Source organism: Portunus trituberculatus, chromosome 21, assembly GCF_017591435.1.
Source record: "Portunus trituberculatus isolate SZX2019 chromosome 21, ASM1759143v1, whole genome shotgun sequence".
Lineage (NCBI taxonomy): Eukaryota > Metazoa > Arthropoda > Malacostraca > Decapoda > Portunidae > Portunus > Portunus trituberculatus.
Genome location: NC_059275.1, coordinates 13,484,534 through 13,497,033, shown reverse-complemented (window position 1 = coordinate 13,497,033; position 12,500 = coordinate 13,484,534). Strand labels below are relative to the sequence as shown.

Here is a 12,500-nt window from a genome sequence, read left to right as displayed (position 1 = left end):
AGAGAACTAGAGAAGAAGAAGAAGAAGAAGAAGAAGAAGAAGAAGAAGAAGAAGAAGAAGAAGAAGAAGAAGAAGAAGAAGAAGAAGAAGAAGAAGAAGAAGAAGAAGAAGAAGAAGAAGAAGAAGAAGAAGAAGAAGAAGAAGAAGAAGAAGAAGAAGAAGAAGAAGAAGAAGAAGAAGAAGAAGAAGAAGAAGAAGAAGAAGAAGAAGAAGAAGAAGAAGAAGAAGAAGAAGAAGAAGAAGAAGAAGAAGAAGAAGAAGAAGAAGAAGAAGAACTGCATATAAAAGATAAAGGTTGAACTGCGCCAGAAAAGAAAACGTAAAAGAAAAATGGAAGAGGAGAGAAAAAATAGAGTGAGGAAAAATATGAAGGAAGCAGAAAGAGAGGAGGAATGAGGAAGACAGTAAGAAGATAAAGAGGAGGATAAGAAGAAGGGGAGGGAAGAACTATTAGAGGAGGAGGAGGAGGAGGAGGAGGAGGAGGAGGAGGAGGAGGAGGAGGAGGAGGAGGAGGAGGAGGAGGAGGAGGAGGAGGAGGAGGAAGGCTTGAGTTTCCCTCCAAAACCGGTCGCTTATGTAAACTTCTTCCTTTCCTCCCTATGCCGCCTCCTCCTTCTTCTCCTCCTCCTCCTCCTCCTCCTCTTGCATTTCTACAGCCTTATTCCTCGCTCACCTTACTATCATCTCTTCTTCTACCTCCTTTCCTCCTTACTATTCCTCCTCCTCCTCCTCCTCCTCCTCCTCCTCCTCCTCCTCCTACCTTCCATTTGACCTCTCACCTCTTCCCTCACCTCATCTTTTGTCCGTCAGGTACTCTTCTCTCTCTCTCTCTCTCTCTCTCTCTCTCTCTCTCTCTCTCTCTCTAATTACGAGTATGACAATCATCTCATATTTTTATCCTTCAATTTTAATACTCGTTCATCTTGAGAGAGAGAGAGAGAGAGAGAGAGAGAGAGAGAGAGAGAGAGAGAGAGAGAGAGAGAGAGAGAGAGAGAGAGAGAGAGAGAGAGAGAGAGAGAGAGAGATACAACACACAAATATAACCTCAACACAAAAGTCACCACCACCACCACCACCACCACCACCACCACCACCACCACCACCACCACCACCACCACCACCACCACCACCACCGTCATCATCATCACAATCATCATCAAGGCAAGTCTTCATCGTTAATTTAATCGTCTACTTATCGTCTTTTTTATTATTTCCTCTCCCTTATTTAGCGGAACTCCATGATAAGACGACGGAGGAGGAGGAGGAGGAGGAGGAGGAATACAAAGGAAAGCCAAACAGCAACAGACCTCTTGATCCTTTCGAGACTGTTTGGTAACTACTTCTAACTAGCGACAAAAAAAAAAAGAGACAGAAGAAGAAGAAGAAGAAGAAGAAGAAGAAGAAGAAGAAGAAGAAGAAGAAGAAGAAGAAGAAGAAAAAGAAGAAGAAGAAGAAGAAGAAGAAGAAGAAGAAGAAGAAGAAGAAGAAGAAGAAGAAGAAGAAGAAGAAGAAGAAGAAGAAGAAGAAGAAGAAGAAGAAGAAGAAGAAGAAGAAGAAGAAGAAGAAGAAGAAGAAGAAGAAGAAGAAGAAGAAGAAGAAGAAGAAGAAGAAGAAGAAGAAGAAGAAGAAGAAGAAGAAGAAGAAGAAGAAGAAGAAAAAGAAAAAGAAAAAGAAAAGAAGAAGAAGAAGGAGGAGGAGGAGGAGGAGGACGAAAAGGAGGAAAGCCACAATCTCCTCCATCACCCTCCGCTCCTTATCTGTTGCAATTTCAAAAGGAGTTTCAATTTACAGACACGTCACTGATACCACTCCTACTCCTGCTGTTACTCCTGCTGCTGCTACTCCCACTGCTACTGATGCTTGTGCTTTCGTGTTCGCTAAAGGCCAGGAGTCACAAGAGGTCGTAGGAAGAGAGGGAACAGAAGGACCCGTAGGAAGAAATGGAGTATAAAGGTCCGTGGAAAGGGAGAAAGTAGGAGTCGTAGGAAGGAAAGGAGGGAATACAAGGGTCATTGGAAGGGAGGGAGGGAATAGAAGGGGTCGTAGGAAGGAAGGGAGGAGTCGTAGGAAGGGAGTAAGAGGGGTCGTAGGAAGGCAAGGAAAAGCGTTTAATAGGAAGGGAGTAGAAGGAATCGTAGGGATGGGAGGGACAGGTTGAGTGTGTACGTAGAAGGAATAAGGAAGGGAAAGATAATGTTATGTGTGTTTGATACTTTTGGATGGATGTGTTGAGTATTTGTCTTTTGTCTTAAAGTTGTTTTTTTTTTTTCAGTTTTCTCGTGTTCTTGTTTTTTTTTTTTTCTTTTGTCTATATGTCCTCTGCGGTTCGTTATTTTCGTTCTAACCTAACCTAACTAACGTAAACTATCCTTAAACCCATTTTCTTCTGGTTTCTTTTCATACATGTACTGTTTTTATTACGTTTTTCCCTTCTTCACTCAATTTAATTTTTCCTTTCTTTCATTTGCCTCTTCCTTTCTGGTTGTATCTGTTTTTATTGTCGCCTTTTATATGCTATGTATTGTTCCTCTTCGTATACAAGTTCTCAGTGTGTACTTTCTTTCATCTTTATCATCTATTGTTTCTGTGTATCCATTCATCTTCCAGCTCCTGTTGTTCCCTTCTGTGTATTCTGTTTCCTTTCAGCAGCGCGTTGTTTCCACCACCGCGCGTCAGTGTTCGCGTTCAAGGCCATGACGGTACACACACACAAACACAGGCGCCCCACATACCCCCAGCAGGCGCCCGGTGGCAGGTGGGTCGGCAGGGCTTTGTATCCCCTGGCCTGGACCAAACAGGCACCGCTGCACCATCTGGCGGCCGCATCACAAGCGCCGCCTCGTCTGTCATGCCGCCCATCGCTGCCCCTCCGCCCTTCCACGCCGCCCACCACTGCCCCTCCGCCCGTCCACCCAGCCGCATGTGTTTTCTTGGCGGCGGTTCCTCCCACGTCTCGGTCCAGTGCCCACCAGCGTGCTCTCCAAGGCAGTTATTGGTGTGCCGCGCTGCAGTAATTGATCAAAGGGGCTGTGCAGCATGAAGGGATGAATACACGTACTTTTACGGCCGCGGATGTGAGGATAAGGAAGAGGACGTGGGTTCGCACGCTTAACGCTCTATGAGGTCCTGTGAACCCTACAGTTAATGGAGCGGGATGTGTGCCTCGCCAGCCCTCACCCCACGCACGCCCGCCTCCCCACTCCCCATCATCCCACGCCCGCCCGCCCCGACCCCTCTCGCCCTTACCAACACCGGTTGTCCCCGCCCCGCGTCACGACCCTGAGGCCCCAGCCCCCCACCCTGCTGACCTTGGTGGATCCCGACAAACTGGCGCAAGCGATGAAGTCAACACCCGAGACTAAGCGCCGCCGCTCCGCCACGTGCCGCGGCGCCTGCAGGCACCACACGCGCCTCAGCCTCCCTCTCCCTCACGCTGGACGACCTGCCACCCCCTCACCCCCTGTCCGGGCCCCGTGACACGAGAATATAAAAGCATGGGTACTCACCATAGAGAGCCTTGTTCCTGCGGGAGACCAGGACATCACTGGCAGCTGTGGGACCCCGCGGTGTGGTGGTGGTGACAGCGGAGGTGGTGGTGGTGGTGGCTCCAGTGGATGTGATAGCTGACGTCACCACAGTGACGCCAGCCACGGTGCCGGCACTTGAAGTCGGCACCGTAGGCGTCGTCACTGTTGAAACAAAATATCATTACAATGGAGTAAAAAGAACGCTGCGGCGCCCATAGAGGCGGGGTTAATGGGCAGAGAGTGGGGCGGGGAGGGCCTTGGGACGGGAAGCGTTTGGAGGAGAAACTGGAAGAGTTGCGTGAGCAGCGGTGCCCCGCCTCGCTATGCCAGGTGGCGGTGCAGCAGGGCGGCAGGGCGGCAGGGATCCGTAAAAGGTATTGCCTCGCCGCCCGGTAGTCGAGGATCGGGTGGCGGCCCTCACATGGCCCTGCTGCACCGCCACGGGGACACACGCGGCTGGCCGAGCGCCTGCAACATGGTACGCATCGAGGCCTCGGTGGCCGGCCATTGGTGACCTGCAGCCACTAGGACTCCGGGGCGACGCGTGTCCCCGCCAGGCGGCAAGGCGAAGCGAGGCGGTCGTGTTCCAGGGATTAGTAGCAATAGGGCGAAGAAGCCACCAAGCAAGAGGGGCAAGGAGTGAGGGGCGTATAAGGGACCGGAAAGCTCGAGCACAATATAAATAACAGGAGGTGCAAGTGTAATCATGCAATTAACATACATAAGACTAGTTTTTGGAAGACAAGAAGTGGTCAACCTCGCACCTGCAGGTAGCTGGTACATGCTATTGGGTAGGCTGCCGAGGGACGAGCATGAGGGTGTTCTCTGAGTGGCGCTCCTACCAGGGGGGAGGGACACATGCGATCTCTCCTCCAATCCCTTGCCAGATCCGACGGGAGATTGCTTGTCATAGGAAGTGAGAGCAGGGCGGGCATGGTTCTTGATTGGTAGGAAGGTGGGGCGTTTAAGGCGGGGAGCCCCACCGGTAGGGGAGGAGACTGCGGGGTTGGGGAAGGGAGGTGGGGTGGTGGTGATGGTGGTGGTGTTCTCGCTGGGGGCGGCTGACTCACTAGGCTTCGCTAACTCGCCGTCTAAATGGAAACAAACAAAAAAGACATCAGGCCTCGGGTATGGGCAGGACCTCGCTTCTCCCTCCCCTGAAGGTCTTTGAAGCTCCCCTCCCTCCTTCCCTCCACCTACACGTTTTCTACAGCATGACCCGACGGAGGGCGTAGCACCCACCGCACAATGCCTCATGACAATACCTCACTGACATGACCCACTGTGACCCACCGTGACCCATCGGATGCCAACACCTACCCAGGGACGCGTTAATGAGCGACAACATGATGGAGGTGGAGGGCAGCAGGCGACAGGGGAGAGTTGCCCCTCGCCTTGCCTCACCAAAGGGCCTCACCACACGGCCTCACTAGCAGTGCCGCATCGCCGCTCGCCACGCCACCGCCTCGACACACACACTTCAGTCTCTTTAAGGACCAAGATCCTGGAGGAGGCGTGGATGGGAGGCCGTGGGTGGAGGTGAATCATCTCATCTCCTCCCCCACGCATCACACGCCCATCTTTTTAACGCGAAGCTTCAGCACAACACTTTTTTTTCTCGTCTTGCTCTCTCCTTCACTTCCCTGAAAGCGACACACTTAGCATCTTGACACGCCAGCACCGTGACCTCCTCCCTCACGCCGGCACAACACAACGGCGCAAACACTAAACACGACACACGAACACACAACGTGTCAACATCCGGGATGCGATATAGATAGTATAAGGCGTCTCTCTCACTCTCTTTTTTTTTTTTCTCTCTCTCTTTCTGTTCCTTTTCTTCAGATAACACAGAAGATCGGAAGAAAGAGCTGCCCGATGTCACAGTTCGCGCATTTAGAAAGAAAGATAACTGGCCCCGGTATTTTCTTAATGGGCAAAGTGATTGAAGGGTCCAAGGCTTCACGGAGGGACTTCCTGGCTGCACAAAATACCCTCGGTGGATAAGCAAGTCTCCAAACAAGGCTGCGGTGCCCCTGCCTCCCCTGTCTCTCATCTCCTCTCCCGCCTCTCCTGTCTTAACTCCCCTTCCCCCTGCGGCCCCTTCACCACGAGCCCCGCAGGAATGGAAGGGAAGGAAGGGAGGTGCGTCTTTTTTTTTCTCTCTCTCTCTGTGTGTGTGTGTGTGTGTGTGTGTGTGTGTGTGTGTGTGTGTGTGTGTGTGTGTGTGTACCATTGCCGCCTCCCTGTGCGTGTACTGTTAGGGTGTAGACGCATCTACGTGTATGCAGGATATTAGACAAGTGACTAATGATGTGTGTGTGTGTGTGTGTGTGTGTGTGTGTGTGTGTGTGTGTGTGTGTGTGTGTGTGTGTGTGTGTTTGTAAGAGAGAACGAGAGGGAAGAGGAACATTATTACATGTCAACAGACAGAGAGGGGAAGCGGAGGAGGAGGAAGAGGACGACGATGAGACTAACAAATACGAAGACAACGTGCATAAAAATCACGTAAAAAAACACCAATGCCACAAAACTATCGAAAAACTCAGACGACGATGATGGTAACGATGACAACAACAACAACGACACTAATTCAAACACAAACAAATTAACGCCCGCCGCAGTACGACAACCACACCCTACGCACCACACGACACAAAACAATGAGTGACTAGCGAGACTCCTGCGTCACCAAGATACCGCTACAAAGATAAGATACACGAGATAAAGAGCTACCCACACTCAACTGAACGAAATGAAATATACCTACGAGAAATTACATAAAACTCTCTTAGTCTGACTCTATCCTAACTTAACCTAACCTAACCTAACTTTAACCTTAATCTGACCTAACCTAACCATAAAACGGCGAAACGAAACCAACCAAAGAGATTACGTAGAATTCTCCCTCAGTCTCCTCCTAACCTAACCTAACCTAACAGGGATTAAAGTCGCCTGCTAGAGTTACTTAAAAAAAATAAATAAACATCGAATCTTGAACCTCTTATCTAATTAACAGCAGGATGTGGACAAGATACAGAGATAAGAAGTTTTATTTGTGGCATCAGATTCACTTCCGGGAACGACAACACGAGGGAACACAAAGGAAGATGAATTAAAAGCAGCAGACAGTCTTGATTATGAAAAAAGTTCGTGGGAGAGCTAAGGAGATGAGGGGAGAAGACGAGACGAAACGAAATGCGAGAGAGAGATAAGACGTAATGATTAAGAGGAACGAGAGAAAAAAAGACAAATAAAAGAAACGAGGGAGAGAGAAAGAAAAAAAAAAAAGTGAACTACGAGAACACCTGTAGATAGGGCCCTTCACGAGAAATTCAGGTGCCATAAGAGGTGACAGGTAGACCCGTATTAGCACCTGACAAAGACACACCTCACTCACCCCTCCCTTAGCCCTCAACACTTCTCTATCTACCGCTTAACCCTTGATTGATGTCCCCACCTTCAGGATAGAGTCAACGCAATCAAGGCAATCTTTCAACGCGGGTCACTGCATCCTAGGGCGCCGCGACAAGACACCCGCGCCCGCCAAGGTCCCGGCCATCAGCGGCGCAGCGGGTGTGGTGGTCGCCTGCGGTTCCTGTCGGCTGTTCGTATTCCCTCAAGGTCAGAGTAAAGTCGCCGGCGTGAGTGAAGGAATGAAGGAGGAAGAAGGAATGGAAAGACAAGAGTAAAGTTGTCAACGTGAATGAAGGAGAGGAAAAGGAACGAAAAAATTGAAGTCTGTGTCGTGTATAGATAAATGAGTGAGGAGGAAGGAGTGGAAAGTCAAAGTAAAGTCATCAACGTGAATGGAAAAGGTAAGACGAGGAAAAAAGAAAAGGGAATAAAAAAAATCAAAGTCTGTGTCGTGTACAGATAAAGGAGGAGTGAAGGAGGAAGAAGGAATGGAAAGTCAAGAGTAAAGACGCCAACGTGAATGGAACAGGAAGAGGAGAAAGAGGAAGAAGGAACAAAAAGATGGTATGTATTGTGAATAAAAGAGAAGGAAGAAAGAAAAACAAAACCTAAGAGAAAAATCATCTAAAGAAAATGAAGGAAAGGAAGCAGAACAAGGAGTAAAAAGATGAAGTCAATGAAGTGAGTGAAAAAGAAGGGAAGAAAGAACAAAACCTGAGAAAAATCATCTTAAAAAAAAATGAAGGAAAGGAAGCAGGATTGGGAGTAAAAAGGTGAAGTCAATGAAGTGAGTGAAAAAGAAGGGAAGAAAGAAGAGTTTCGAAATCCGGCTGGCATGTCCGTGCGTGTGTCCGTTCCTCTGCTTCGTCCGTGTCCGTGGTCGTGATGCTGCTCAAGGCTCCTGATTATTTCGTGAAGTGGCTGTACGTGTGTGTGTGTGTGTGTGTGTGTGTGTGTGTGTGTGTGTGTGTGTGTGTGTGTGTGTGTGTGTGTGTGTGTGTGTTTGCATTGTCACACCATCTTTACACTGTCTATCTTCCCGTTTTCTTTACTATCTCGCCCTTCCTTTACAAACTTTACGGAGCGGAGTTGTGTGATGGTGGATGCCGTAACTTCCTCCTCCTCCTCCTCCTCCTCCTCCTCCTCCTCCTCTTCCTCCTCCTCCTCCAGCCCAGCCACTACGAGGAATCTGATCGCTTAATCCCCCCGCCGCTTTACCTGGCTGGCCTCGAGGCTGCCACACCTGAGCCGCCTTCCTCCCACAGACACACCTGGCGGGGTTTAAAGGGCGCTGGTGTCACGGTTTGGAGTCCATAACTGTAATGACTTCGCCTTGTGTTGATTGTTATTGTTTCTCTCTCTCTCTCTCTCTCTCTCTCTCTCTCTCTCTCTCTCTCTCTGTTTTTGTCCCCCCCCTCCTCTCTCTCTCTCTCTCTCTCTCTCTCTCTCTCTCTCTCTCTCTCTCTCTCTCTCTCTCTCTCTCTCTCTCTCTCATTAAATGTCACTATTATCACGAGTTATTTTTTGCGTGTTGTATTTCAGGTATCATCTTTTCCTGTCAATTCTATTTTTACATTCTCGAGATCATTTTTCTTTTTTTTTTTTCTCTCTTCGTCTCTCTTTTCTTTTCTTAGCATCACAATCCATCACGTTTTTCCTCATCTCAAGGATATCACAAACTTATCGATATTTCCTTTATTAATCATTATCCTGAAATTAACGTTTACATCTTCCTTTTATCTGTACTTCTTATTAACCTCTTCAGCACCAGGATGCGTTTTCATATTCATTATGCTTACTATTTGGTGATTTTATACAGCTTCAGAAACTTATGTGGGGGATTAAAATGGTGAAGACTGTGGCCATTAATCTACAGAGCTCCATAGATCGTTCCCTATGTCAATAAAATGGTCTAATTGTACACAAATCTCAGGTAAAAATGTGTCGCAGTATTGAAGGGGTTAGCACTTTTATTGTTACGATCGTCCTTTTGGTAAATCGGTAGAGAATAAAAAATTAGCACAGGAACAAATGAAGAAAAGAGAAATAAAAGGTTAACTTCGTATTTTTTCCGACTACAAAAGATAAAAAGCTAAAATAATCTGCTAAATAAAAAAAGGTGTCTTGAAAATGCTAAAAAAATAAGAAAAAGAGATAAAAAATAAGAAATTAACTTTTGCGTTTTCTTCCGACTACAAAAAATTAACCCAACCTTCTTTGATACCGCCAAAAAAATGCTCGCCCCAAAAAAATACTAAAGAATAAATGAAGGAAACAATGTCAACCAAGGAAAGAGTTAATCATTTCTCTTCCTTTTCGAAGCCGTGTTTGCTTTGAGCCGCGCCTGTCCCGCTCCGTCTGGCGAGGAAGGCGAGCGGCGGCCACAAATCCTTTTATCTTTATTATCTTTATTCCTCGCCAAAACGAGTAACTGGTCTCCTAAGCCTGCCGACGAGGCCTCCTACATCCTATACGGAGGAGGAGGAGGAGGAGGAGGAGGGGCAAGGACAAACACGAGGAAGAGGAGGAGGATCTGGAGGACTAAGATGGGAAGGAGGAAGGGTAAGAGGAGAACAAGAACGAGGACACGGAGGCTGCAGAGAGAGAGAGAGAGAGAGAGAGAGAGAGAGAGAGAGAGAGAGAGAGAGAGAGAGAGAGAGAGAGAGAGAGAGAGAGAGAGAGAGAGAGAGAGAGAGAGAGAGAGAGAGAGAGAGAGAGAGAGAGAGATAAAACGGTAGTAAAAAACAGCGACAGGTAAGCCAGGTCACACAGCATTTAATTGGGCAGGTGTGAAGGGAGGTGTCTGGGGAGGGGGAGAGGCTATGAGGAGTATAGACACACAGACATATAGATATACAGACAAACATACAATCGCTACACTCGTTCCTTTCTGGTCCTGGAGGCGAAGACGGGCGGGGACGCGAACCACAAGACTGACCACTACACACACACACACACACACACACACACACACACACACACACGAACTACCAAACCGTGAGGAAGGAAATTAAGATCCTTATTCAGATATGAGTGTTGAATCTTCCCTTCCACCTTCCACCTGCGTCCACCCACTGCCCCTCCACCCCACACCTCCACACACAATCCATACCTATCCACTCTCACACACAAACCAGCAAATCTTCCATCCCCCCAATCCCTTCCCTATCTCTGCCCATAAAGTCAAAACTATGCAATCTATTAGCGAGTCAGTGGCCATTCCTTACCTGTCTCTGAGCTCCCCGCCACTGCCATCCACTCACTCTCACCCACGTATAAAGGAATGTGTCTCCAGGAACATTAATCTTACCACCCACTCCCACTGCCCACTCATTCCCTATGATTTGTTTCTACACCTACACTCACCTACACACCCACTCACTCATACATAAACGACACCTATCCTTCCTCAGTGTCTTTCTTTCATTTGCTATTCCGTCTTCTCTCTTCATACTATCCTCACACACCTACACACACACACACACACACACACACACACACACACACACACACACACACACACACACACACACACACACACGTAGAAACAAAATACCTATCATTTTTTTCTCTCTTCGTTTAATTTCCTCTTCCGTCTTTCTTCTCCCTTTTCACAACCAATCACACACCTACACGCTTATCCAGTCACTAGCAAACACACACACACACACACACACACACACACACACACACACACACACACACACACACACACACACCGCTAACGTAACATCCTTTCACCACAGGAACGCGACTAAAAATCCAGTCACTTATAAAGATACGGTGACAACCTCGACGTAACTTCCTCCTCCTCATCCTCCTCCTCCTCCATCATAACCACCTCTTCCTCTTCCTCTCCTCCCTCTGTCACTCACTGAGAACATCCAGGCAGGCGAGTGTGTTATAATGACGCGCTATAATGACACGTTAGGGGAGAGATGGATAGGTGTGGATATGCTTCACGTCTTATAATCCAGAACAGTACACGCTTTGTGAGTTAACAGTTACATACATCGATAGAAAGCTTAGCAGACACATAACTGAGCCTCTCCTAACTTTGCCAGACACATAACTTCTTCTAAACATGGCACATACATCTTAACTTTTCTTTTTTTGGCAACATTCTACACTTTCTAAAATAAAACAAGTCTTTATAGGGCAGAGGAGGAACGAAGAGGTTAAGAAGAGAGGAGAAGCGTGAGGAGAATGAGAAGAGGAGTGATAAAAATGGACATAATATTTCCTTTTAAATTGACGAGATGACGTGAGGAATAGCAGAAAAAACCTGACATTATTTTTTTATATATAAGAGGGTTTCTGGACAAGGGCAGAGAGAGAGAGAGAGAGAGAGAGAGAGAGAGAGAGAGAGAGAGAGAGAGAGAGAGAGAGAGAGAGAGAGAGAGAGAGAGAGAGAGAGATAAGCCAGCAGAATATACCAAAGTCATGAAGTGTGTCTTTAAATTAAGTGTTCATGCCTCACACTCGCTCCTTTACCTCATCACTCCTACAACCAAAGCGAACAAAACAAACACCCTCTTCTTTAATCTATCTCAGGCCTGTCATTGTTCACCTGTCGATCCGCGTCACTATCTTGTTTATGGTTTACGTTCACCCTTATCTGTATCTAATCGGTTTCTATAACATTGAAGAAATCATGCACTGCTATCTCTTAAGGTCTGTCTTCGCTACGTTGTTTGTTTCTCTGCTGTGTGAGCGAAGTAAGAAGTGACACGAGTAATAAGGAAAGTTGCAATACGAAATGAAAAATAATGAAGGGGGTTGAAGAGACATGAATACAGCTCTTATATGAATGAACGAATGAATGAATGAGGAATAAAGAGAATGAACAGTTGACCTAAAAACGAAGAAAATGAATGGAATAACACGAGAACAGTACCGTTATGAAAAAGAATGAAAAGATAAATGTAATGATAAGTCCAGTTAACACTACAACTGAATGAAAACTGAAAGGAATGACAAATAATGATGAATACAGTTACTCTATGAATGAGTGAGAATTACGAGAATGACACAAGAAATAAGTACAGTTGCTCTATAAATGTATGAGGACTGAAAGGCGGTGACACACAGTAATGACAGGTAATGAGTGATAAGTACAGGTGACTCAAAGAAATTACATACACAAACACTCTGGAGAGAAGGCGTCACATCACACACAGACCTCAACGCATCACATCTCAATCTTGGCTCTGAATCCAAGTTAGTTGGCAATAGAATATATTTATTTCAACACGAATTAAAAAAAAAATAAACATGTGAGAAAAAGAATGTAAAAAAAAAAAAAAAAAAATGAAGAAATAAAGAAAGAAGTGAGAAGTAGAAAGGATAAATGAGGGAAGATGATAAACATTCTCTTGAACCCACCAAGGCCATGGAAGTGAGACATATTAACCCCTGAGTACCTTGACGCGTTTTCATATTAATTCTGCTTACTATTTGGTGATTTTATACAGCTTCAGAAACTCATGTGGGGGGATCAAAATAGAAAAATAAAACTGTGGCCATTAATCTTCTGAACTCCACGAACCCTTCCTA

At 46.7% G+C, this 12,500-nt stretch overlaps 1 protein-coding gene across 11 annotated transcripts in view; it reads right to left on the bottom strand.

The window, feature by feature from the left end:
* The window catches only part of LOC123507127 (rho GTPase-activating protein 21-A-like), a 257,305-nt gene that overhangs the window by 80,597 nt on the left and 164,208 nt on the right, over positions 1-12,500 (bottom strand). For 7 of the 11 annotated variants that reach the window (XM_045259723.1, XM_045259724.1, XM_045259725.1 and 4 more), the window contains 2 exons: positions 4,292-4,618; positions 3,507-3,689 (listed from right to left, as the gene is read on the bottom strand). In XM_045259723.1, coding sequence (XP_045115658.1) covers positions 3,507-3,689; positions 4,292-4,618 — 510 coding nt within the window. The remainder of the gene's footprint in view (positions 1-3,506; positions 3,690-4,291; positions 4,619-12,500) is intronic. The other 4 variants (XM_045259726.1, XM_045259727.1, XM_045259732.1 and 1 more) reach the window with 1 other exon arrangement.